The 24,789-nt window shown below is 39.1% G+C and overlaps 1 protein-coding gene across 7 annotated transcripts in view; it reads left to right on the plus strand.

Moving 5' to 3' along the window:
* The window catches only part of NPAS3 (neuronal PAS domain protein 3), a 627,172-nt gene that overhangs the window by 578,584 nt on the left and 23,799 nt on the right, over positions 1-24,789 (plus strand). For all 7 annotated transcript variants that reach the window (XM_074585122.1, XM_074585125.1, XM_074585124.1 and 4 more), the window contains 2 exons: positions 13,817-14,010; positions 20,268-20,374. In XM_074585122.1, the coding sequence (XP_074441223.1) occupies positions 13,817-14,010; positions 20,268-20,374 (301 nt within the window). The remainder of the gene's footprint in view (positions 1-13,816; positions 14,011-20,267; positions 20,375-24,789) is intronic.

Genomic DNA, 24,789 nt, shown 5'->3' on the forward strand with positions numbered 1-24,789 from the left:
CTCCAAAATTTACAAAAGTTCCTAGCCTACGTCCCTTTCTTTACTGAAAAGTTCTACCAAGTTAATGAGAATGATGCGATGTCTTTTCTCCAGGTATCTTTAATGATCCCATAGATTTTAACAGAGAATTTATGCACTTGCTAAAGATTTCCATAGGATGGTTTAGAAAACCATCAAAAAGATACTGTTCTATGACTTTTCACATTAGTTTTGTAGTTTTCTATTACATTCTATAGGAGCCCACTGATCTTGTTTTGTTAAATATTATATACATTTCTCATAATCTCATCAATGGATGCTAAGATCATTTAGACTCTCGGTTTGCAAACAGACCGTAGATCTAGTCCCACTAAATCAGTGGGCTGATAATGTGATTAAAACATATATGAATGTACATATATGTTCTACCTTTATTTGTTACATGAAGAGCTAACTTCAGATTTTAAGTCAAATGCTGAAAAGACTAGAGCTTTCTTCTACATAGTTTTCCCAGCATTACAGGAGAGAGAAACAAGGCTGTGTTTTATTCTCTGTGCAAAAATAAATAAATGTTCCTACAAGCCCTGCAGCACTTCTATGCATCACAGCTTGCACACTCATGTATCTTACAGTCTGCGTTGAGTGCTAAATTCATTCTGTGTGTCTTCTTGTATCTAACTGTGTAGATTTATCTGAACCTCCGTATTGTCTGTGAGAGATATTAAATCCTCATTTTGAGATCAAAATGCTTGGGTCCGTTCTAGCCTTATGCAGACCACAAAGAAACTCATTGTCTAAGGCATGTTCCTTGCCTCTCTCTATAAAAAAAGTCTGTTTTGTCAATTTGTCCAGATTACAGCAGCAGCCTGAGAGACACACAGAGGAAAAAAGACAAGAGACTGAGGTTTTCAGTTAAACACCAAATGTGGTGAAAGTCATAATAAAATAATAATAGTTGGGAACATTATTTTTTCTTTCGCTCTCTGCTGTTTTGTGCTGCAATGAGGAATGCAGTGAGTGAACCCGAAGTCTCGTGAATAGCCCCTGGTAACCAAGAGCAAGGAAACCTTGCTCATTATCTCTACTCCCTTTCTGAATAAACATTTCAACCGTTGTAAATGAGTGTGACATGAAGGGCAAATGAATGGCTCTCATTCCAGATGAGAAGCACTTGACAGCTGAGCAACCTGAAGGTTGTTGTGAAGGTACAGATCCTCTAACCACTGGATGATGGGGCAAATTTACCGTTTATTTCAATAGGAATGAGATGCATCATACTCCTAAAGGAGAGATTCCCAGCCTTGCAGCGGATAGGTCCTAGGTGTTCAGACTGACTTTTGGTTAGGACTGCAATGAGGAAAAGACAGAGCTGTCCTAATTTTTTCTTGTTATTGTATTAAATTACACAGAAAAACTTAGTCAAATATAGGGAAAGGTTCAGTATGGATTGACAGATGCCATGCAACACCCCTACTGGATCTCATTTATAAATATGATTGATGGGGAGGTAATTTCTTGGTAACCTGTTTTTCAAAAAAACCTGTATTCTAGGTGGTGGGTTAGTAAAAGAAAATTAATCTCTGCATGTTAAACTTGCCAAGTTTTGATTTAATTGCATGAGTATAACAATCAATTAATAAATGTTAAGCAAACAACAGAAAATCAGTGAATTAAAAATTACTAAATTGATTCCAAGTGCAGATAAAGCAAGAGGCTGCCATAATTCTTCAGTGTAGATTCGAGAACACGAGTCTTGTCTCACTAGTGCTTTTTCCCCATTTATCCACATCTGGCATTTTAAACAATGCTGGTATATTATGATTTTTACAAGTAAATTGCTATCTATAATCTGGCTTGCTACATTAAGTGGATTATAGAAAGAAATCATAAATAGTAGTCATTTGTAGCTGTCAAGGAGAAGGTCAGAGCTTTGCAAAGACCATCCATCTCCAAGTGGAACAGAAGTTTTTACTTCAAGGAGAAATCACGTACCTTGTTTGGGTGGACTTCAGCTAGTAATGACAGTACAATTCCTTCAAATACCCACAAATTTAACTTGACTTTGGTTCACAAATCTTTTGAAGAATTGGGGTGATTTGACATGAAACAAATCTCATCACTGAATATTTCTGGGCAAATTTGATTTGATGGAAAGTATGTATTTATGTTTTCACATTCTTCAAAAGTTTCGGGAGAGGCTTAGGGTGGCACTGGAGGCTTACAGGTCACATGTCTATGGAAAGGAGCTTGAGCCTGAGATCCAAACTTTTATGACCTATTGCTATCGATGCCACTGAACACACAGTTTGTATGTCTGTATTAATTATTAATTTATAGGTATTATTGCATTGCATTTCACAGAACTGTGCAAAATAAGTCTCATTTTTTGCAGAAAGTTATTTGTTTCAGGAAGAACGTCTCCTAGTAGACATGTTCCTTTCATATACATTAATTTACAGTGCTTAGTTTCTTAGCACAAGGGAGTTCATAACCTGGACCAGTTCCGCTGAAACTAAAATAAAAATAGAATTGGTAGACATTTGAGTTAAGTACAACGTGTCAAGGAAAAGTCAAAGACTTTTGGAAAACTTACTCAGGGAACTAGCAGGCGTGTCTAAAGGGGATTTCCATTTGATACAGAGTAGGTGCACTTCCAGCATGGAAACCAGCACCATCCCTGAACAAAAGTCTGAAAGAAATTGAGCTGCCAGTGGAGGGGGAGGATCCTCTCATTGATAAGTGATTTATAAAAACAAAAGACAAGAGTGGTCGGTTTTCTCAATTTAAGTGGTCACTGCTGCTTTTACACATAGATTGCTGTTCGTGGGGTCTTTGATTCTTAACACATTCGTAAATTCAGTGGAAACCAAGGTGAAAAGGAAAGTTACGGTGCTTATTGGACTGTAGAAATATATGTCTAATGTGAACAGTAGCACAAGAACTTCATGATTCTGTGTGAAGGGGCTATAAAATTGCAGATAAAATTCAGTTCAGGTAAATGTAGAGTAATACACCTAGGAAAAAAGAATCCTGGCTGTATATATGCAATGAAGAGCCCTGAACCAGGTGTTACTGCTCAGAGAAGATACCTTGGAGTTGTAACGGGCAGTTTATGAAAGGAACAGCTCATGCTTAGTAGTGGTCGGAAAGCAAACAGAGTGCTAAGAAATTATTAGGAAAGAAATTAAAAATGAAAGAGAAAATGACATTATACCACTGTATAAATCAATGTTTTTCCTTTATCTTGAATACCTGTGCACTTTATATTCCAAGACGAAGATTGTAGAACAGCAAAAAAGGGACAACATTGATCAACATCGTGGAACAGCTGAAATATACCTAGGAGATTCAGAAGAAGATGGAAGAAGGATGACTAAGGAGGCACATGGTAGAAAACATCAGTGTATAGAGAAGGTGAATAGGGTATAATTTTCTGCAGTCTCTCAATAGGTAGGGCAGGGGACAAAATTAAAGTAGTAAATGGCAAATTCAGAACAAGTAAAAGGAGGTACTTAGTGATTCCAGAGTTCAACAGTGAAATTCATTGCCACAGGGCACTACGAATGCCAAAGGCTTGCCAAACAACGTGCCTGTACCTCAGGAAGTCCTGGGAGAATACACAAGGGAAATGCCATGAGGTTGCCTACTCTGATACTGTCCCTTAGTCAGCCTGAGTGACACACTGAGGATGCTGATCTAGACAGGCCTTTAGTTTGACCTGCTACAGCTCCTCTTAAGGACACACAGTCACTTCTTGAGAAGTGCTGTCATGGTGTGCACTAGCCTTCTCCTACAGACACAGTCTCTGTAAAGCTACTTTAGGGCTTGGGCTTGCAGCTTGAATGCCAGATACTTTCTTTAACCGGACCGTGTGAGACCCATTTAAAACTGTTCAAATATAATGCTGAGAACTACTGAGACTAGATGTTGGAAGACGTAACAGAAGACTCCCATCCTGTGATCATTCCTTTTCGCCATCTGGATGTGGAGGCATTACTATCAACCTGCAGCAGCTTTTCTGAAATTTGCAGTTGTATTTTTCATAAAATCAGCTCATATACTTTGCTATATGGTTTCCCCCTCTAAATTGAAAATGAGTAGTTTAGATTCATATAAATGTCATTGATAGGAGGAAGATGAAAACATATTAATAATTATGTGAAATTAATCTTTTTTGCCCATCTCCACCTTAGTTCCTGTCACAGTTGTGGTATTCTGCTGGAAAGCTCACACATTCTGTTGTCCAAGATCTTTCTGTACCACTTGTGTGTTTGTATACGGCCAGTGGAAATTGTGCCATGCTAGAGGAAACCGTGCAAGCATTAAAATAAACAAAAAGCTTGCTTCTCTGTGTAAGAGCCTGTACCAGGCACCATTAGCACAAACAGAGGAACCTTGGTATTAATGAAATTCAAATAGTAGTTCTCAACCTTTTTCATACCGCCTCCCTGCTTTACTGAGACAAACTCAGGTCTTCCTACCTATTCAGCCATAAAATAAGGAAGAGTGAATATGACTTTTCTTGACTAACTTTAGAACAAATTCTCGGGTTGCAACGCCGGGCAGAGAGCTTGAGTAGAACATAAATATTACTGTCTTAATCAAGGCTAAGTTTGGGGAATCCGTTTCTGTCTTTACAGACAACAGCACTTTCTACATTTTTTTTCTCTGTGTCTGGGAAAAATGCATTAATATCAGATATTTTGTTTTATCTAGTCCTTGCTGACTGTGCAGAGAATCACCTAAGGTAATTGTTGGGCTACTAAGGACTACATCAAATAAAACAGTAGGAAAAAAAAGAAAAAAATCCTTTATTTCTCCCTCCAAAGATAGAAATAAAGACACTGCATCTGAAGAATGTTTATTATTGGTTGTCTTTAGTGCCACAATATTTGGTTGCATATACAGGATTCAGGCTAACTTTTTTTTAAAAACCTTTCTACCCTTTCTGTTGCAAAATTATGTAGTCAATTCCCACCACCCCCAGATACTTCGATAAACTGCATTGGAACTGATGCAACAACAGTCCTTTTTCAGGTTTAATTTTTACTGCTGGCAGGAGCACCAGAATTCTGGAATAGTGAGCTCCGAGAGAGTTTGCTCATGGGCAGGGATGACAATTCCTTTATTAGAACCCTGCACACTTCAATAGCTAAATGCTTTCAACTTTCTTTAAATGGTATTAAGGAAAAAATATCCTCAAGGCATTATTTTTAAAGGGGACTTCAAACATTCTGTGAGGGAAAAAAAATGCAACACATTTGAACACCAAGGGATTTGCAGTGGAAAATCTGTTAAAGTGGAGCTATCTTTTGAGTTTCAGGGTTAAATAAGTATTGGCCATAAATCAGGGATGCAGGCTACCAAAAATTCTGAGGCATTCCAGATTCCTAGTTTAGACCAGCAGTAGCCACGTTCTATAATAGATCATTTAGAAATAACTTAGTTATGTTCGCCAGATTTTAAATTTACTGTTGCATTTATTCCTCTGAATTCAACATACAAAATCCATTATAACATTTGCTAGAAGTATAAGAAAATCCCAGGTTCTTAATCTTTTTTACTATATAGACTTAATTCTGCAATAACTCAATATTAGATATTTTAGAGTTTATGTTTAAAGCAGCTGTGAAACTAGCAGATATGCAAGTGTAAATCTGCTCATCTTGAATCCTTCTGCAAATGGTCTGCTCTGGAGGTCATATCAAAGAGATTCTTTTTCCAGCTTAAACCTGTCTTTTCTAAATAGATCTCAACCTGATCTTATTTAATGCATTGATGTCTGGTTTCTTAGTCATTATATTTGCTGTATTACATATCAAAAGGACTCTTGAGAAATTCCCCCGAATTGATAATTCTAATTTCTTATGTATAGCTACTCTATATTCACTCCGAGGACAGCTGTATTGTATGCTAAACCACGGATTGTAAAAATTGATCCCTTTGTATGTAGGTTTGTATTAAATTGAGATACTTTATTTTTTCCTGTTTGTTGCCACACATGGGTTCCTGGTGTCAGTTTGTATTTGGCTGCTTGAGCATATTAAAGTTTTGCTAGTGCTTATGATGTTCTTGCCAAGAGCGCTCTTGCAGCAATCTGCACTAGAACAGTCTTTGTGCCAATTACTTCAAATAGTATTCTGTTATAAAACCAATTTTTATGGCTACTTTTTCAGGTTGCAGTGTGGTGATTTCATTTAGTTTCTTCTTTTTCCATTTTTTTAATGTTGATCTTCTTCAAATGCATGTAAGTTTTGGATTATGAAAAAATAATGCGGTGTTGATAGATTGAGTAGTTAATAAGATATCTTAAAAAGAAAAAGGGTTCAAAGGTATTAAAATAAAACCTGGCATGTTGAATTACTAACACTGCATATATTTAAAGGACACTATTTAATAGTAGAATGATTGGAGCTCTTACTGTGGAGGCTGATGATGAAAACAGAAACCTTTGCAGTTATATAAAGCAAAATAAATAAAAAATTATAATGTGTAATGCCTTAACACAATATTTCTTGAGCTTATACTATGAGGCTGATTTCAGGAGAGTCAGGTCTGCAACATCTTTTATTTCGAGAAAACCAGCATGCTAATCCATTGCAGTTAATAAAAAATCACAACACGGGAAAGGAAGCCACGGTAACTTCTTTTACAATACAGATATGCTTTTGAATGGAGCGTCTTGATCATGCAACATCTACTACTGCAACGAATGCCAGTGCAAGACCAAACCTCAGAATTCTGATGAGAGAGCCATCACAGTGATAAAGAGATATATATATGTCCATATACAGTGCAGGACGCTGTGTTATGCCATGCTAAACAAGAACTGCTCATCTATTACCCCAAATAATAAAATGGAAATGCTGTTATGTAATAGAATTAAAAATTAGCCATAAATTGAGGGTCTAATAATGTTAATCTAAAGGATCTAAAAATTCAAATATATTTTTATTAATTATTCTTGAGCAACCTCTGGTCTGCTGTTCATTTCCCAGGCTATTAAGATTTGATAACTCTTAAAAATATATATTTTTTTTAAACATCAGCTTTAGAAATTGTTTACCATACAACGGTCTTCCCTGACTTCCACAGAGAAGCTGTAGTCTATTCTTTAGATAACTTTAACCTAGCCACGTCTAGCTCAGGGAGCTTCATATGACAGGTGTAACATGGGCAATGTCAGATTCCTGTTTTGTCTTCGCTCTTTTGGAGAGTTAGAAAGCTGTTCCCACTCCCTTCCCTCTAGTTTATTATCTAGTGAGAGGCAAGTGGGAGATAAGAGGTTGCGCATCCTGAGGTTGAAGAAGAGCTGGAATTAGTTATCCAAGCAGCTTTTTGTGTGAGTGCTCAAAACACTAACTTTTATGCAGAAGAGCAGCTGTTCCCTGCGGTGTACTTGAATGGAAGTGACTGTGGCTATTGTGCTTGCTGCTGGTCTCAATATTCCTCGTATGCAATAAATAATACTCTACTCAGGTCGTTTTAGGGATTGAGCAAGAGCTATGAACTGAGCCTGCCAAGCCAGGGTGTTTCTCACGTGACGCTTGTCTTTAAGCACCCAATGAGTTTGAGGTCTCATAAGGATACTTTTTTTAAACCCCTTAGGATTATCCTAAATTCTGCCTCTGACTGGTTTAAGTAGCAAAATAGCTTTTGAATCTTATTATTTGGAGAGAGTGATATCAGAGGAAAGATGGGAAAAGCCTAGAGCGTCTCCAAAAACTAGTATGGACTTTTTAACAATAAAATACGTCCTGAGACCAAATATGCTGTTTAAATGTAAATACCATTTCCATTTTCAGACTGTCTTTTGCAGGTGTATTTGAGGGGATTTGAAATGTACTTGTAGATGGAAAAGAGGCTATTGACCTTGAAACTATGTATGTGTTAGGAATAATGTTCGCCCTCCTTGAAATCAGACTCGTATTCTTTGAAGCGGTGCTCAAGACCACAACTCTTTTAACAGTGGTTCAGGTGGCATTCAGTGCATAACTGAATTAAGACTGACTGCATTTTACTTACAAAGCTGTTTCGCAGGAGTCACAGATTACCACCTCGTCTCTTTTTTTTTAATCCACCGCGGCTCGGAATGACTCACTGACAGCTGCACTAACTACTAGTTTCCTTTGTTCTGGTGTGGACTTCATATAATAGGACAAGTTTTGTGTGTAGAAGCAATATCTTTTATTAGATGGACTACTCTAGTGAGAAAAACAAACAAACAAACAGATTTTTCAGCGTACAAGCACTTTTTCAACGCTAGAACTGAAGCAGCAAAATTCCAAATCAAATAAGAGTTGAGAACAATTAGTGTAAGTAGACATGTTATTCTGTTACACTGCCCAAGAGAAAAGATAAGTGATGCTTAGGAAATTGGAGGTGGGTGAAGTTAACAAGGGAAAAGATGATATGATGGTTATTTTATAGATGAAAAGAGATAGTAAATCTAACATCGATATAACAGGGGTGTGCATCTACAAACTTTACCTTTCACAACTTCATTATCTGAGGGGTGATCGATCCCCGAGTGCGGCTGCTGGGCATGTGCAAACTACTTTACATGGCTCAAGCTGGAAGTTCAGTGTGTCCTCTGTGTTTTAAGCTAACTGTACTCATGATGGAGAATTGATCTGTGTGTGTACAGCGAGTTGGATGCATGTGGGACACATCAAACTTGCTGCACGTGTGGGATGATCCAACATATTGCAGCTGTAGCGGCTCACTTCTTTTCAACACCAAAATGTCATGCTCCATGGGACCTCCTGTTAGGAATACTACAGTGTTTATAGAAATGCAGTAAGTCTGAGAACGGGATATGCAAGTATCACTGGAACTGCAAACACAAGGCCCCACTGGACCTCTTTGATCCCAGCTGCTGCTGAATGATAAGTGATAGATTTTCCCGAAGCGTTCCTGAAGCCTGGGAGAGCAGACTTTGGTCTCAATGAGGAGAGGGCTGTGGAACCCCAGAAATAAATGGTTTCAGACCATGAGAAAACATAAGCAAATAGAAATTTTGTAGTGACTCCAGCGGAGCACAGGAAGGAAAGAAGAGAACTGTGGTAGATAAAGAAACCTATACTGAAGTTTAGGTTGATAGGCACAGATATATTTTGATGTCAGAAAAGGAGAACCTTTAGGATATCACTGTGTGAACTCCAGATGTGACAGTGGACTCTGTTTTCTTTGAAAAGCCCAGAGGAAAGCCTGTTTCCAAATGTTCAGCCTTAGCTTAGAAATCACTGGAAACCATATAGGACCCCTTTACCTTGCAGAGTATGAAAACGTTTGTCTCGCTAATTTCACAAGCAGTTTTTGAGATGCGTGTCCATGTATCTGTGAGTGAAGGAGCACACAACTCTTCAAAAGAAAAATGTAAGAACAGGGCTATAGTTTGATATTTCTTCAGCCAATTTTAGCAGTTCAAATTAATTGTGTTTTAAAGATTTAGGTGTTGATTTTGGAAGTAGAAGATAACATCTTTGAGAGACCAAAACAGCTGTATTTATCCTTGTGAATCACAGTTGTTTCTGTAAAGAGGGATAAATGTATGTTCGAGTTGTTTGTAAGACAGCTAAATAAATATCTAGGTGCACAAACTAAATTAGGGTGTTTTCATACATGAGTGTCTTCTCAAAATTTGGGTCTAAGCAATAATTTTAAGGCTTGAAAATTAATATCGCATTAAGAGAAATGAGGTGGAGGGAGCACTTCTGCCAGTGCTGTGGTTTCAGTGTCATAGTAAATTGGCATAGTGATTTACACAGAGAACAAAAGAAATAGTTTAGAAATTTCTTTCTAATGGAAGTTTAAGTTTTGAAGAACACAGAGACATCTGAAAGGTGAAATTCACAGATTTTTCATGCTTGCAGGTTTTTATAGCCTCTGGTAATGCATGTCCTTACTCTGACATCACATGTATGTGAAAAAATGGATGTAATATATAAAGATGTCTTTCGACAAAGAAAGTATTTCCATCTCCAGAGGTGAGATTTAGCTTTAAAGGATGACAAGCAGGTTCCAGATGTGTTTTTCAATTGCTGGGCTTTCCTTTCCTTAAGTATTGACAGAGGGAAGGTTTTATCAAGGTCTTTGTGATGTGCTTGTTTATAATGAGTAGACATTAGTAGAGCACATCTAAGTGCTTATCGCTAACAGATGACTAAAGAGAGCATATGGCAGGGAAAAGAAATATATATTTGTCCAGGCAATGTGGCTTGTTAACACGCTCACACTCATAAACTGTGTTTACATGTACTTAAAATATTTTGCAAATCCCTTTTCTAATCAGCTAAAAATAAAAGCCAAATAATGATTTTTATTTTTTTTCCAATATTGGAGCATCAAGCAAAGTTGATTTAGAGTTTTTTTAACAAAGCAATTAAACAGTACAGGAGATTTTTATAGGATTTGTTTTGCTTCAGCATGACATCTTTACAGCAGCGTATGTGCTATATTCATTTCACAGCGTTAAAAGTTTTATTGTTACACAATGCTTTTTGGTTCACCCACCTGTCTATCCAAGTATAACTCTTATACAACTAGTTTATGCTACAGGCAATAATACAGCTTGAATGACCTATGTCAAATCCTGGCGTAGATCAGGTCACAAGGTTTATTTTGACCATAAGATTTCCCTCTGCTTCTATGGAATGAAATCATCATGCAAGATACGACACCTGCCAATAAACAGTTTGTAAGCAAAAAAAGTCTCTGAACTGTTAACCCAGTTCAGCTCCTGTTAGCGTAAAAAAGGAATCTTGCTAAATTTCATTTAAGAGGTGGATGGGGAAATGCTAGGGAAATCTGTACAGCTCTTGACAAACAACGTTTCTGATGATCCCTGTGATCAGAAGTCCAGCATTCACCCACCTTTTTGTAATGGACAGAACACAGTATCGTTGTCTTCTCTTCCTGTAACATCTAAATGTGCCAGTCTGTTCATATAGCAGTATTACGAAGAAGACAATTATAGTTCAAAGATGGATTTGGACTGTTGCATACTTTTCAGAAGCAAGAATTTCTAAAGAAAACTGCATGGAAGAGCTGCAATTACTTTTGATTTTCAGAATATTCCTAGCAAATTTTTGTTAAATATTTACATTTGGATCCAAGTATTGTCCTTCATAAAACAGTTTATTCTTGCAATTTAGCTTCATTAAAGTCATAATACTGCTTTAGGATATGATAGACTAGTGCTGTGGGATTGAATTATAAAGAGATTAATTTTAGCTACCGGAGATAATTGACCCTATAATTCCTATCACCTCTAATCCCAGTTCAAATGAACCAGTGTTAAAAGTGGCAATACTCACAATGTAGACAAGGTCATGACAGCTAGAATTGTTTTTTACTACCAATTAGATTTCCCACTTGGTGCGTTTGACTAATGTTGTCATAGAAAGGGATTTCAGGCATGGCAATACAGTTTTGTTAGAGGCACACAGGCACTGGAACTGATGGGCAGTTTGCTGTACATTTCCCAGTGTACAGAATCCGAATGCAATTGAGTGCTGACCCCTAAAATTTGAATTCACATGGGGATTTAGAACATGTTTTGATCCATGATAGAGCTAGGAACAAGCTAAATAACTTGAATCTGGAAGCAAACTCTCTTGAAATTCAACAATGTTAATATATGGTGGGTCTAGCAGGTTTGGAACTGTCTCTTGGGGTAATACTACATCTGAGGCGGGTTTCAGATGAGGAATCAGAAAAAAGTGAGGTACTGACTGGATAGAGACTTGTTCAAAAACAAATCATGTTGATATTTAGCTGCAAATGACATGGAGGTTTCAAAAAATACAAGGAAGAGATAAATGGATTTTAAGTATGATACATCTTAAAAATTCCCTCAAGTGATAGTCCCAACTTCAAACATATTAGCATAAGGACTCATATGAAAAAACAACAAAACAACAATACTTTTGCATAGCACGTTCAGTATAAGATTATTTTTCACATTATTACTAGCTATCCATCAGCATTTTTCCAAACATTTACAGATTTGAGTTTTTGCAGTAAGCTGAAACTGCATGATAAAAAGAGACAGATAATGATAAAAAGCAGATGTATATGCACGCCTAGCTAGAAGGAGCAAAACATACTATTACTGCCCCTCCTGTGAAGTTAATCCTATTTCTTTTAGCTATTTCTTCATTAGTTAATGAGGTCTTGAGAAAAAAAAATAAAGTGTGTTTGAAATGGTGTTTTTGCATCCTTGCCTGTAGGAACTTTTTCAAATATTCATAGAATAGTTTGCTCTTGGAGGGTGCATTAAGTGTGAGTTTAGGCAATAATTACGTCAAATGTGGGTGGTCGGAAACCTGCAACCAAAATGGACAAACACAGCAGCTAATCGCTTTCCTCATTCAGATTCACCACGCTGGCTGGAGTCAAAATGTAAAATAGCGGAGAAAGGAGATATTTTAATGATTAGGTTAAAAAAAAAGAAACAAACTTCAATGCTCAGATCACAGATCTGCTGGCATGAATTAGATTTGAATTTGGATGCCCTTTGTGGTTTGCAGTCCTATTAATGAAAGATTTCTTTCTCTCTCACTTTCTATTAACAATCAATCTCAGATCAGAAGCAAAAAGTTTGGTTGATGTCTTTGTGAGATGAGTATCAGTGGGCGTATAACTACATCCCACCTCTGTCACCGCCTCCAGTGCACTTGGCACCAACCAACATTTCTGTTGACCTCTGGGTAGTGAGTCTGGGATCACAGTGAAAGGGACCCCCGTCTCCTGGAAACCTTCTCTTCACTTTGATGTAACACACTCTGAGGGTGAAAATCTGGGAGAGCCTGCAACTCCTGGTTCTCTTAGCCATGAGTACAGGAACTGCACTTTCCATTTTCAGTTTCATATCTGGCATTGGTGCTGTATTTATATTCTTCTATCGGAAAAACAACCCTTCATTTATCCACAGAACAGATGTATATGCAAGCCTAGCTAGAAGGAGCAAAATACACTATTACTGCCCCTCCTGTGAATTTAATCCTATTTCTTTTAGCTATTTCTTCAATAGTTAATGAGGAAATTAGTTACCACAGAAGGAGTCAAACTGGGAGTGGTGGATTAGCATTCTTAGATTTTCGCTCTCCAGGGGTGTGGTCGGATCTCCCGGGCATCTTCTGGCATTATCTTGTGAATAGGAAAAGAAACCTCCCGCCCCCAGAGGTCTTTATACGTACATAGTGTACTAGGCAAAGGCATTACGTGTCTATCAGCTCTTAAAAAGCTTGCTGTGGATGCAAGAAGACCATCCTGCAGCTGAGCTCATTGATCACTTCTAGGCTGTTGCTTCTCAAATTGCCAACCACAAAGAGCAGTGTCTCCATGGTGTAGGTGACTAGCAATTCAATTAAATCCATTCTGGAAAAGTTTCAAAACTGACAATATTTCTGTCTCATATTCAATCTCCAAATGTTATAAAATAAATATTTTTATTAATTTATACCTTCATTATTTCAGTGTTATCTCCCTCTCTCCTTTCTTTTGTTGAATCCCTAGTTTGTTTTTTTCTTCTTTCTTTACGTAACAACCACCGCAACGAAAATCAATAGCATAGGAGTTCTGAGGGTTTTATTTGATGAATGTGAAGCATTTGCCTGTTACATTCTTGTCTTCTTTTTTGCCATGAGGACATATAGGACATGTTGACAGCCAATATTAATAAGCTTAACACTAATACTGGCAATTACTTAGTACAATTTTTAGTCGTGTTAAGTGGTCTGTAGGGAATAGTAATGCTATCCTTTAAAAGAAACTGATGTCACAGTTGCATCCAGAATTCACTGGGGTTTCTTTTATTGTTTTTATTTTCCAGGTGATTCATATAACAGGCCGGTTACGTCTGAGAGTGTCACTGTCCCACGGACGGACAGTACCCAGCCAAATCATGGGACTTGTTGTCGTTGCTCATGCTTTGCCACCTCCTACAATTAATGAAGTCAGGATTGACTGCCACATGTTTGTCACTCGCGTGAATATGGACCTCAATATCATTTACTGTGAAAATAGGTACAGCATTTAGCTCCTTTTTTCTTTGTTTTAGCTGTGTGTATTCTTTGTTCCATGGGCTTGGCAAAAAGTTTTGAAATTTCCGACTCCTGCAATGTCATCCTGGTGTTGTATGAGAGCATTGAATTCACTCTTGTCGTCATCACCTTCATTTTCACTACATTCTGAGGGGATAAAGGTAAATTAAAAGCTACAATTTGCAGGACATCTTGTCCGGAATAGGGGAGGATAGACCCGGAAAGATTCCTTTAAGCTTTGCCTGCTTTTTACAATCTCTCACCATCCCTCTCAGAGGCAAGATTTGGGACTAGACAGACGTTGGTCTGACCTGTATGGCTGTCCTTATGCTCCCCCATCCGCCCCTCCACAAGTCTTCCTGTCTGAAGTTTTAAAGTTTTCCATTTTTGAACTAATTTGCAGATTACAGCACATCGTGCTCAGTGTTTAATGGAACAGAAGCACAGATGGCCTAGATAGTAGGCTAGAGAGGTGGGATCTGTTGCAGTAAGAGGTGGGAAAACTGTAGAATAAAATTGGTTAAGGGCATACTGGGAAAGACAGCAGTGAAATGGGAACAGGTGATGAGGAGTTGGTTGGGGGGGGGTACGTTCAATGTGATAGCGACAAGTGATCTAGGAAAGTGGAAGATAGGATTTAAATTCAGCTGTCTACTCTGTGGAGGCTGGGGGCTGGTAGCCTCAGGGGCTCCCCATGGCAGTCTGTCAGGGCAGGGCCTGGCAGCCAGAGGCTGTCCCACCACCCAGCCAGGAGCAGGGCAGTGGGGGGACCCCGGGGCAGCCCCACTCCTGGGCATCGAGCACCTCCCTGGGGACTGGCCCATCTCAGCAGGGCCCATGGCCGGGCAGGGCAGGGCTGTGGAGCTGGAGAGCAGCCCAGCTGCAGCATTGCAGGGGCAGGGGCTGAGGCCCCCGAGGGGCTGACATGGGATGGTGGGCCATGGGCAGGGTGGTGGGAGCCCCATGGGGATGACATGGGGTCAGTGCTGGGCCGTGGGCAGGGTGGGGGAAGGCCCAGAGGAGCTGGTCAAGACCATTAAGACTTACTGGTGCTCTCAGGGCTCTGAAAAATAAAAATAAGATCTAGGGGATGGGTATTTAGAGCAGAGTGAAGATATCTGAGAAGGAAGATATAAGTAATGAAGAAGTTTGGGTATGGATGGAAGTCTGAGCTATGGGGGAAAGGTTGGAAAGGAAGAAAGAAGATAATGCAGAAAAAAGAAATTTTGTCAAGGGGACCTATCATCAAAAAGTGGAACAAACAAGATGACTAATGCAAGCTTTTCATGTGACAGCAGCTATGGCGTATTACAAGTTAAGAGTGGAAGCTCTCAGATACGAGCAATTATAATTGCCCAATCATAATGGAATACCTATGATCAGGATAGCACATCAATATAAACTTTGTAAAAAGAGATAAACTCAAATGCTTTGTTGGATCAGGGCCTTAAACAATTTAAAATAATCTTGGATTTCAGTTATGAGGTTATCTTTGCTGTCATGTTGCTGAACTGCCACAATAGTATTAATAATAATATTAGCTATTAGAGAGAACACTTCATCAAAACTTCCGAAGCATTATCTCAAAGAAAATCTATTCTTCTCATTTTTAAGCTTGGAAAAACTGCTCCATAGAAAGTGGCTTGCACAAGGTCACAGAGAAAGCTGGTAACAATATTAAAGTTTGGGCTGAGTTTTTGCCTGTGCCTCCACCCAATGAATTTCTAGATTCTGTATAATCTGACAGCTGGTGAAAGAGCTCTGGGGATTAGCAGTAGGATCTAGAAGAAACCATTTGCTTTAGTCTTTGATTTGACTGTGACCTACCTAAGTAATAATGGAAAGCTGCTACTATGGCAGCGTCAATGGCCTCTGTGAAATTAGTTGGTGGTGTCTGTCCAGTTCCTAATTAACAACTTTCCTTTCAACAAAATCACTTGCACTTACTGTTACCTTCATTGGCAACCTCAATAAAAAAGCCAGGAATCAAATGGATGTGAAAAATGAACTATTCTGTCAGGTCAAATATGATACGAATTTGTGGGCCGTGTTACAAAGATTTATACTTTCTCTGCCATCAGTTTGGCATTTTTATGACCCCTAAATTGTATATGTTTTTTTTAATTAAACATTTTTCTCAAACCTTTCCTTTACATTCATGCAGCAATAAAACTTTCAAATGCCTGAGAAAGGCATCACTGAAAAACGTAAAATACATCAGACATGGAGCACTGATTGGTAATCACATAGAAAGAGCCGATAACAAGTGGTAAACTATGGTAAGCCAACTGATTTATGCAAGAAAGTGTTGAGCTTACGATTTTTTTTCATTCGTTAAGGTGAAACCAACACTGTAAAGCAACTTTTCATTGTTTCTGATGGATTTTATGTCATATGCTAGGGTAGAACGGTATTTGAATTTTATGTTGCAATAGTTCCATATTAAGCCCCTGAGTCAGTGTTAAAAATTGTTTATAAAAGGAATTTCAAATAGTACAAACACTTCTACCAGGGCTGGGAGGTGAATGTTAGCTCACTGAGGCAGCGGGATTTCCACTGATGGAAAATGGAGTAAGATTGACAGGACTTGGATGTCATAGCAGGTATAAAGCAGAATATGACTGTAGAAGCTGGAGGAATAGAAAGGACAGAAGGAGGGAGGGAATTAACTGAACAGCTGATTGAAGCTGTCAGATGAATTATCTGGGCATTTGCCAAGGCCATTTTCTGAGTCGGGGAAGTTGGGATCTCTCTTCTGGGACTATAGAGAAGGAGATAAGTATCCCATCCTGAATATATGGGCTTGACTCCTGGCATTTGCGGGCAGACGGGAAATTCTTTGTGGTGCCACAGTAAAGCAAGCACAACATTGATGAAAACAGAGAAAAATGGATCCATGCTGGGAAAGCTGTGAGCACTATTTATGGAGCAATGGGGAGTTACTGGCAGCTGCAGGGCGTATGGAGCAGAAGCCATGCTACTTAACTGAAATGAATGCTCACAGTGGACCATTGGATCAGCAGGGGTGAGATCAATAGTACTCCTAGTTTTCCAAGTGGTTGCCTGCTTGCAACAGCAGGGAACAGGAGTGACATTACTCAAGTCTTTGGGTGCATCTTGTTACTTTGCTCTGAATCAAGAGATCTGCATCAGAGTCCTGGACTCGGTGCACAAACTAGTCAACAGTTAGCTTCCCTTTGAGACAAGATCCATTAGGTACTGCACTGGCTGTTTCTAACAAGTAATATTTTGTTCTGAGAGTGTTAAATGGGGATGTAAAATTTTGTTGCCTAAAATGCGGTATGTTAATCCATGTCTGTTTTCCAAATGTGGGATTCCTGTCATCTAAACATAGTCTAAAATTGTCTAGAATTTCTTTATTAGTCAGTGGAGTGAGAAAAGCACCTGCAGAGGACAAAGCATCTTAGACAGTGATGAATAACTAAAAGCAAAATGAAGAGACTGCTGCTAGAGTACAACATCAGTCTGTGTGTTTTCAGTGTCAACTGTTAGTGATTGGAGACCACCTGGAGAGAGCCTATAGCCCAGTTTAATGTGGACTGCTATGGCTATATCTGCTAATATATGCCCAAAAGGAAATAACCCAGTGAACATCGTGTTTTCCAAAGGCAAGAGGTTTGGTCCGTTAGCCATAACGGTAGTTGCCAATAACTCCTTCAGATATGCAGAAACAGTCGTGTGTCGAGAGCTGCTTCAAGCCTGCAAATGTGTGCACAATTTGGTCCTAATTCAGCAAAGCACTGTACCATATACCTACCTTTAAATTTCAATCATGTTAACAGTCCTGTAAGTCAGTGGAACCACTGATCTGCTCAAACACAAGCCTGTGCTTATGTTTTACAGGATCAGGTCTGTGTATTCAGCAGAACCGAGTTGCTACTCATCAACCCGTTGCTTTATTTTGTCAAAGGGCTTGGTAACCACAGATCTGTCTCCTAACTAGTATTATAAGACATACTATATTTCTTTTTTTCGCCTGTGTGTATTATTTGTTTTCCATCTTTGCTACCTTTGATATAAGCATGAGTGTCCTGTTTGGTGTAGTTTCTTTTCCTTCTGGTTTTGGTGTCATTGCTTGACAATGATCATCACTTGCATCTGGATATTCTTTCCGTTCCTTCTTCCTCTTTTTTCATCAAAAATCTTGTGTCCTTCGTACATCTGTTTGAAACAGCTTTTTCTTAATATTAGCATTAAATTTAAGGGATTAGGAATCTGCTTCCACAGTTGCTTTGCTGTGTTCATTTTTATCTGTGAAGACTTTACAGAAACATGCTGCTGCAGAGAAGCAAAATACAGCAGAATGGACTGTAGCACATGCAGCCGGGGGTACGCCACAGGGCAGTGACCTACCTGGACATTGCCCCTTTCTACTAGGCCGGACAGGGTGGGATTTCTTCTTCCTGATCTTGAAGCAGAGCCAGCTCCTAGCAGAAAGCGCACAGTTCTTGGGCCAGAGAAGAGGCAGCAGAGTGTGCCAGTGAGGAGAGTGTAGACATGGGAGGGGGAGAGACTTGAGTTCCGGTTCCTGCTCCAGGGACTGTGTATGCACTTAGTTTAGTATAAAAAGATAATATATAGTCCAGGGCAGAGGAATCTTTAAATCTCAGATTCCTTTCCTTTTGGTGAGTTTTCTTATCACTGGGCAGAGATCCCAGGTCCTTTATTTCCCAGCCCATAATTCACTGTGCAACCAAAGTGGAGGAACTCAGCAGGAGGGATAGGGAGTCCCAGTGCCACCGCTCCAGATTTGTCTTTATCCTGGTGAATTGTGTCCTCTGTGAGAAGGTAGGAGCGGTGCTTTTCAGCTGTGGTTTGTGTTAAACATTAGGCAGGTATCCCCAGATGTGTATCCCACATTTGGTTAAGTGCTATTAACTACTGGGCAGTTGTTGTGTGCACATCCTTCAACATGCTCTGTCATGAAAGTGGGAGAAGGCTGTTGCGTTTTGTGCTAAACACGATTTGCAATTTTTACTAGCAAATATGAGTCCACCTGCTTTACCTGTGATGTTTTTTGTGTTTGTTTGTTTGTTTTTTTTTCTAACTGGGACAAAGCACCAGTGCTGCGGCAGTGCCGTCTAATGCTTCTGTTCTCCTTCATTCTTTCTGGTCTGTGCATTCTCGCTGCCTCACACAGCCAGGCAAACGCAGCTCTGCTACACAGTGCCTCGGTGTCTGTGTTCACCCCGTCTGCTTGCTGGGAACCCCCCAGACCTACGCAGTTTGGTTTCTGTCTTAGCCTCCCCACTGGCCTCCCTCAGGATCACACCCCGGTAGTTTCAGCTCTCTGGCTGTATGAAGATGTTTGGTGTTTCTTACGACTCCCTTAAACGGATGGCAATTATATCTTACAATTGCAAAGCGGCCTTAACCCCAATGATTGGAGCAGATTTCAAACCCTAAAAAATTATTCTGTTTCCAGAAAACAGACATACTTTTAAATGCTTGTGTCAGCAAGGCGTTTTCCAATTGTTCTGTTATTTTCTGTACTGCATTTCAGGAATTGACATCTTGACACTCCATAACAGAAGTTTACACACGCACACAGACACAAGCACGCAGACACACACACACAGGCGCGCGCACACAAAGGTCTGCGGAATAGATTTTAAAGTTTCTGTGTGCAATAAACAACAAAGTCCCAGTTGAAAGGGCCCAGAGTGAAAGCTGAGCTCCCCCATGAATTAGACTAAAAAAGATAACACCCTGAGGCATCTGTATGTCTCAGCATTTAAATTATATCCCTTGAAATATCAGTTTGGACTTGGTGCCAAGAAATGGTTGAAGAGCTTTTTTATGAATATACCCAATAGAAGACCAATCTGTTGAAATGAAATGTGTCTCTAATCATTTGTTATAAACATAACATGTTTTTACTTTATTATGTAACCTTGAATCATCTTGGTCTTTTAATGAGGATTTTAGATTGTTGCTAATGCTTTACAATTTCATGGAATTATATTGTCTTGGTGTTATGCTAGGGGGAGAATATGCACTAAAATTTAACTTTCCACTTACTTAAATGGATAAAATGATTTCAAGGTTTCTTTAAAAAACATTTTTTTTTTCTTCTTTAAGGCTGTGTCTTGTTTGTACAGATATTACATTCAAATTACTATAGTGGTGAAAAAAGTTTTTAGCAGTCTGAGCCAATTGACAGTTCTTGTATACTCTTCCTTCTTGAATTATAGGCTGTATATTTTTTTTCCTTTTTAGGATTAGTGATTATATGGATCTGACCCCTGTAGATATCGTAGGAAAGCGATGTTACCACTTCATTCATGCTGAAGATGTGGAAGGCATCAGACATAGTCACTTAGACTGTAAGTACTTCCATTTTTGTCAAAATAATCTGGTACAACACTTGATTGTTCCTGAACTATTATTTATTTTCCATGACTGGGGTCTTCATCTTGCACCTGCTTTTTTTGACACAGGGTTTCATAGAGGGTGGGTCAAATATAACTTTTTGTATGATTTATTTTTAAGTCTTTTTATAGACATATAAGATTGTTCACGTATGTGGAAATAAAGAAATATATTTGTATTACCAGAGTTCCCAGCAGCTGTTCATTTACACGTACTGTGGATTATTTTACTCCTTCAAAGAGGTATTGCTTAGGTGAGAAACTCCCTCCCTAGCACAGAAAATGAACTCCTCTCTTCGTTTTTTATTTCTGAGTCATAACGTGGAGGTCAAAAACTGCAGCATATGGGGATTTCACTGGTGCGGAACTGAGCTACAGGTCTACCAGTGTTTTAACCACCCTGTGTATTAACGTATAAATCGCCCCATCCCTGGAGCATCTAAGTCCCCGTTATTTGCACACAAGTAATACCTGATCAGGATAAGGATAAAAGAAGTACAAAAATGTTACAAGAGACAAACCTTACCAGGGAGGATGTGCATATGTGTATGGGGGAAGGGAGGTTCAGCTTGATTCCTGTAATTAAACTCTTTGTATTCCTCTTATTAAAAGCCATAGGGCCTAATTCTTTTCTTGTTGAGATCTGTTGACTTCAGTGATGGGGCTTCTGATTTACCCTGGCGCGAAAAGAGACTTAGGCCCATAATCTCTAATTTATCTGTGCCTGCAGTGAAGCCAGATAATTCTTTGGAAGTTTCAGAGACGGACTGCTTTTATGATTGATGTGTGTGCTTTTCTTAATGTAAAAGACTATCTGCAAACTGCTTCTTAAATTCAGGGTCCTGGATTTGAATAACTCTGCTCCTCTGCACCATATCCTGCTAGCATTTCCTAGTAAAAGCACAGCAACCCAAATACAGCCGTATTAATTAGCTTTTGCAAAACCATGCAACTACAATAGAAAGCAGTATAAATCTTCAATCCGAAAGTACTTGCTTGATCTGCAAGATAGGAGGATAACTACAACTGGAAAACCGGAGAACAGGGGCAGCTTCTATGATAATATCTGGCATCCAACAACAGTATCAAGCTCTGTAAAGCTTTCAAATAGTTCCTGAAGTTTGTAGAAGGTAAAGTGCATTTTGCATAAGAAGGTCAGGTTAGATACATTTCTGTGGGAAAAATAAAATCAACTATCCAAAATAATAAACAAAGTAATTTTGCATCATTTGCATTTTGAGTGTTTAATGTCCAGGAGAATATGTCAGTTGCTCAGAAATGAAGGAACAAATTCAGAAATTTACTTGGTGCTCTTGAAACTGGAAGTCAAAAATGACAAGTTGCACTTCCACTGCACTATCTGACCAAGGAAATAAAATATATTTATGACTCAGACTTAACATACCACCTGGCAGAGATGAACATCCCATTTGAAAAAGACCTTAATCTTCTGAATGACCACCTCTCACTGAAATAGAATATGCTTTATGAAACATTCATCTTCAGAAAACTGAGAGACCTATGCAGACGGTGTGAGTGCAGTGTGGTCCAGTGTATAAGCACTGGACTAGGACACAGGAGACCCTGGAGACAGGAATGTCTTCTAGAAAATCACTTCACCTTACTGTGTTCCTGCTCTCACTGTACGTCCAGTTTAGCTGATTAGATTTCAAGCTTTGTGAACGCAGGGAATTTCTCCTGTTATCAACACCCAGCACAGTGAGGTTCCAAACTTGGCTGTGTGGCTATAGCATAATTATTCTTGCTGGGCTATTTTTTTTTCAATAGATGAGGCTGGTTACATCTTTTATGTATAGTTGTTCCCTTGGCTTGTAGGAAAAAGATGTTCATAGAATCATTCAGGTTGGAAGAGACTCTGCGACACCATGTAGTCCCACCTCATGCTCGAAACAGGATCAACGCTGATTCAAAGCAAAGCAAATTGTTTAGCAGTTTGTCTAGTTGATCTTGAAAACCTGCAAGGTCAGACTTTCCACAACTTCTTTCTCTGAGTGGCCTGTTCCAATTATCTTTAATGAGGGCTTAATTATCCTCACAGTGATTTTTTTTTCGTTCTATCCAGTTGGAATTTCCCTGTTTTGATTGTGCAGCTCATGGCTCCATCTTTGCAATAACCTCCTCACAGGTATGCGGTTATGTCCCCCCAAAGCCACCTTTTCTTCAGGCTGACCAAGCCTGGTCCTGCGGCCTTTCGTTACAGGGCAAGTACTCCAGCCCCTGACCATCTTGGCAGACCACTGCTAAGCTCACTGAAGTTTGTCAATATATATCCTTGGCTGGGAGCCTAAAATTAGATTCCAGATGCAATCTAAGGAGTGATGAGTGAAGGGGAACAATGACTTTGTGTGATCTACTGGCTCTACACTTTTTCATACAGCCCACAGAGCACACTGCTGATTCATGCTTAGCATACTGCCTACCAGGACCCCCAGGTCCTTTTCTGCAAAGCAACAACCCACCCAGTCAATCCCCAGCCTGTGCCATTGCAAGGAATCAGTCCATCCAAGGTACAGGACTTTGCATTTGTCTTTTCTTGTTGTTCGAACTCATGCTCTGGATGAAAGATCTTCAAGTTTAAATTAGACTTGGGAATAGCTCAGGAAGAATACCTGCCTATTATATCTCCTGCAGAAGCTGAAGTGGCTCATATCTTTGCCCAGAGAGATGCTTGACTTTTCTAGCATTTGGAAAAAAAGCTCTGTAGAAAAACCGAGAGAAAGAAATCACAAAACCCCAAAACACTTCATAGCAACTTGTCCATCCTAGAAAATCAAGTTCAAACCAAACTAGAAAGAGAAAATCCTCCTGGTTTAGTTAAAATAAAATTAGAGCTAAAATTCAGAAACTTGCAGACACTAGCTGGAGAAGGTAAAACCCAGCAGAACTGCAGTTCCCCAAAATAGACAATGCAGGACATTTGCCAGTACAACATAGGAAATAATTGCTTGAGAATACAATGAAAAAAAGCAATATTATGCAATTTTTTGAAGAGGAACTGGAAGCTAAAACAATGGCTAGAAAGCCATATTGAAAAGTAGAAGCGGGACTTGAGAAAGCAGCAATCCGAAAAGGTTGTGTTTGATGGAGGACTGCAGAATGCAGCTAAAAATCTTGATTGATTTTTACCGGAGAGAAAATAAATTTTAAAGATTAAAACAGGAAGAATCCCAAATTGCAGCAGTAGATCTAAGGGTAAAAAGAAACACAAATAAAACTGCTACTCTGCCTATTCACTGACAACATATAAGAAAAAAATGGAAAAAGTAAGACCAGTACATCTTGCCTTCTCATCCAGGTTATTCAAAGACATCAAAGAGGAAAACAAGTAAAGAAGAAAATGTTGCACAAAATCACACAGGAAAAATCAAGAGGTTTGTTGATGGTTTCAGATCATAGCAGCCCATTAGAAACTTTGAAAACCAGGCCTTGTTAATGCTATCTCAGATAAAAGAAGACAAAGCAGTTTCAGGAATGTGACCATAACAAGTATAATGGTGAAGAAGGTCTGCAGGACTATAGCAGTGACAACAGTCTTTTGTAAGGGAACTGCCGTCCTAATGAAAGGTCAGTTACACTCAATGGAAAAGGTTTCATTGGCTTCAATGGACATGGGGATTAGGCCCTAGGAAAGCAAATTTATATGGACTAAAATTCTGACCCCAGTGAAACAAATGGCAAAAATTCCATTAAGTTCAGTGGGGTCAAGATTTCTACTCAGAGGTTTATGTTAGTTATAGCTTCATGCCCTTGTGGATTAATAAAACAACATTCATATTCTAACCCTACATATGCCTGCATTTATTTCAACACAATAATACATGGTGGTGGTCCCACAAGTTATTGAAGCATCAGTTTTTTCAAACAGAAGTAAAAGGTTTAGGGATATTGTTCCTGTCTTGTTTCATTCACGCTTTCAGCGATCATGCTTTTTCACAAATCTCCCAGCCAATTGTTTGGTGTTACAATTCTACCTTATTAATCTGTTTCCCATTTTATAGTGCTTTTTGGTTTCAGAAGTTTGGGAAACTTCTTATTTGTTCATCTTCGCTGTGTTTGTTGAACAAATTGCTGATAGAATCCTGACATATCACTGTGTCTCTCACAGAGATTATAGTTAAAGTGTTCTCTAGTCTAACAGGCTGTACACCGTCCAGCATCATGGCTCAGCTGTTGGCTCAGCTGACACACAGCAACTGGCTAAGCTGCAACAACTTGTCTTTGAATCCGAGCCCTCAAAAATTGCTGGTCTAGCTATAGTCTGGCTCAGATACAGTCCCTAATCCTAGCTGAGTGCGGCAGAGCTCTTCATTAGGACAGGGGGCATGAAAGAGTTGAAATTGAATGTGATT

This window comes from Larus michahellis, chromosome 4, assembly GCF_964199755.1.
Source record: "Larus michahellis chromosome 4, bLarMic1.1, whole genome shotgun sequence".
NCBI classification, from domain to species: domain Eukaryota; kingdom Metazoa; phylum Chordata; class Aves; order Charadriiformes; family Laridae; genus Larus; species Larus michahellis.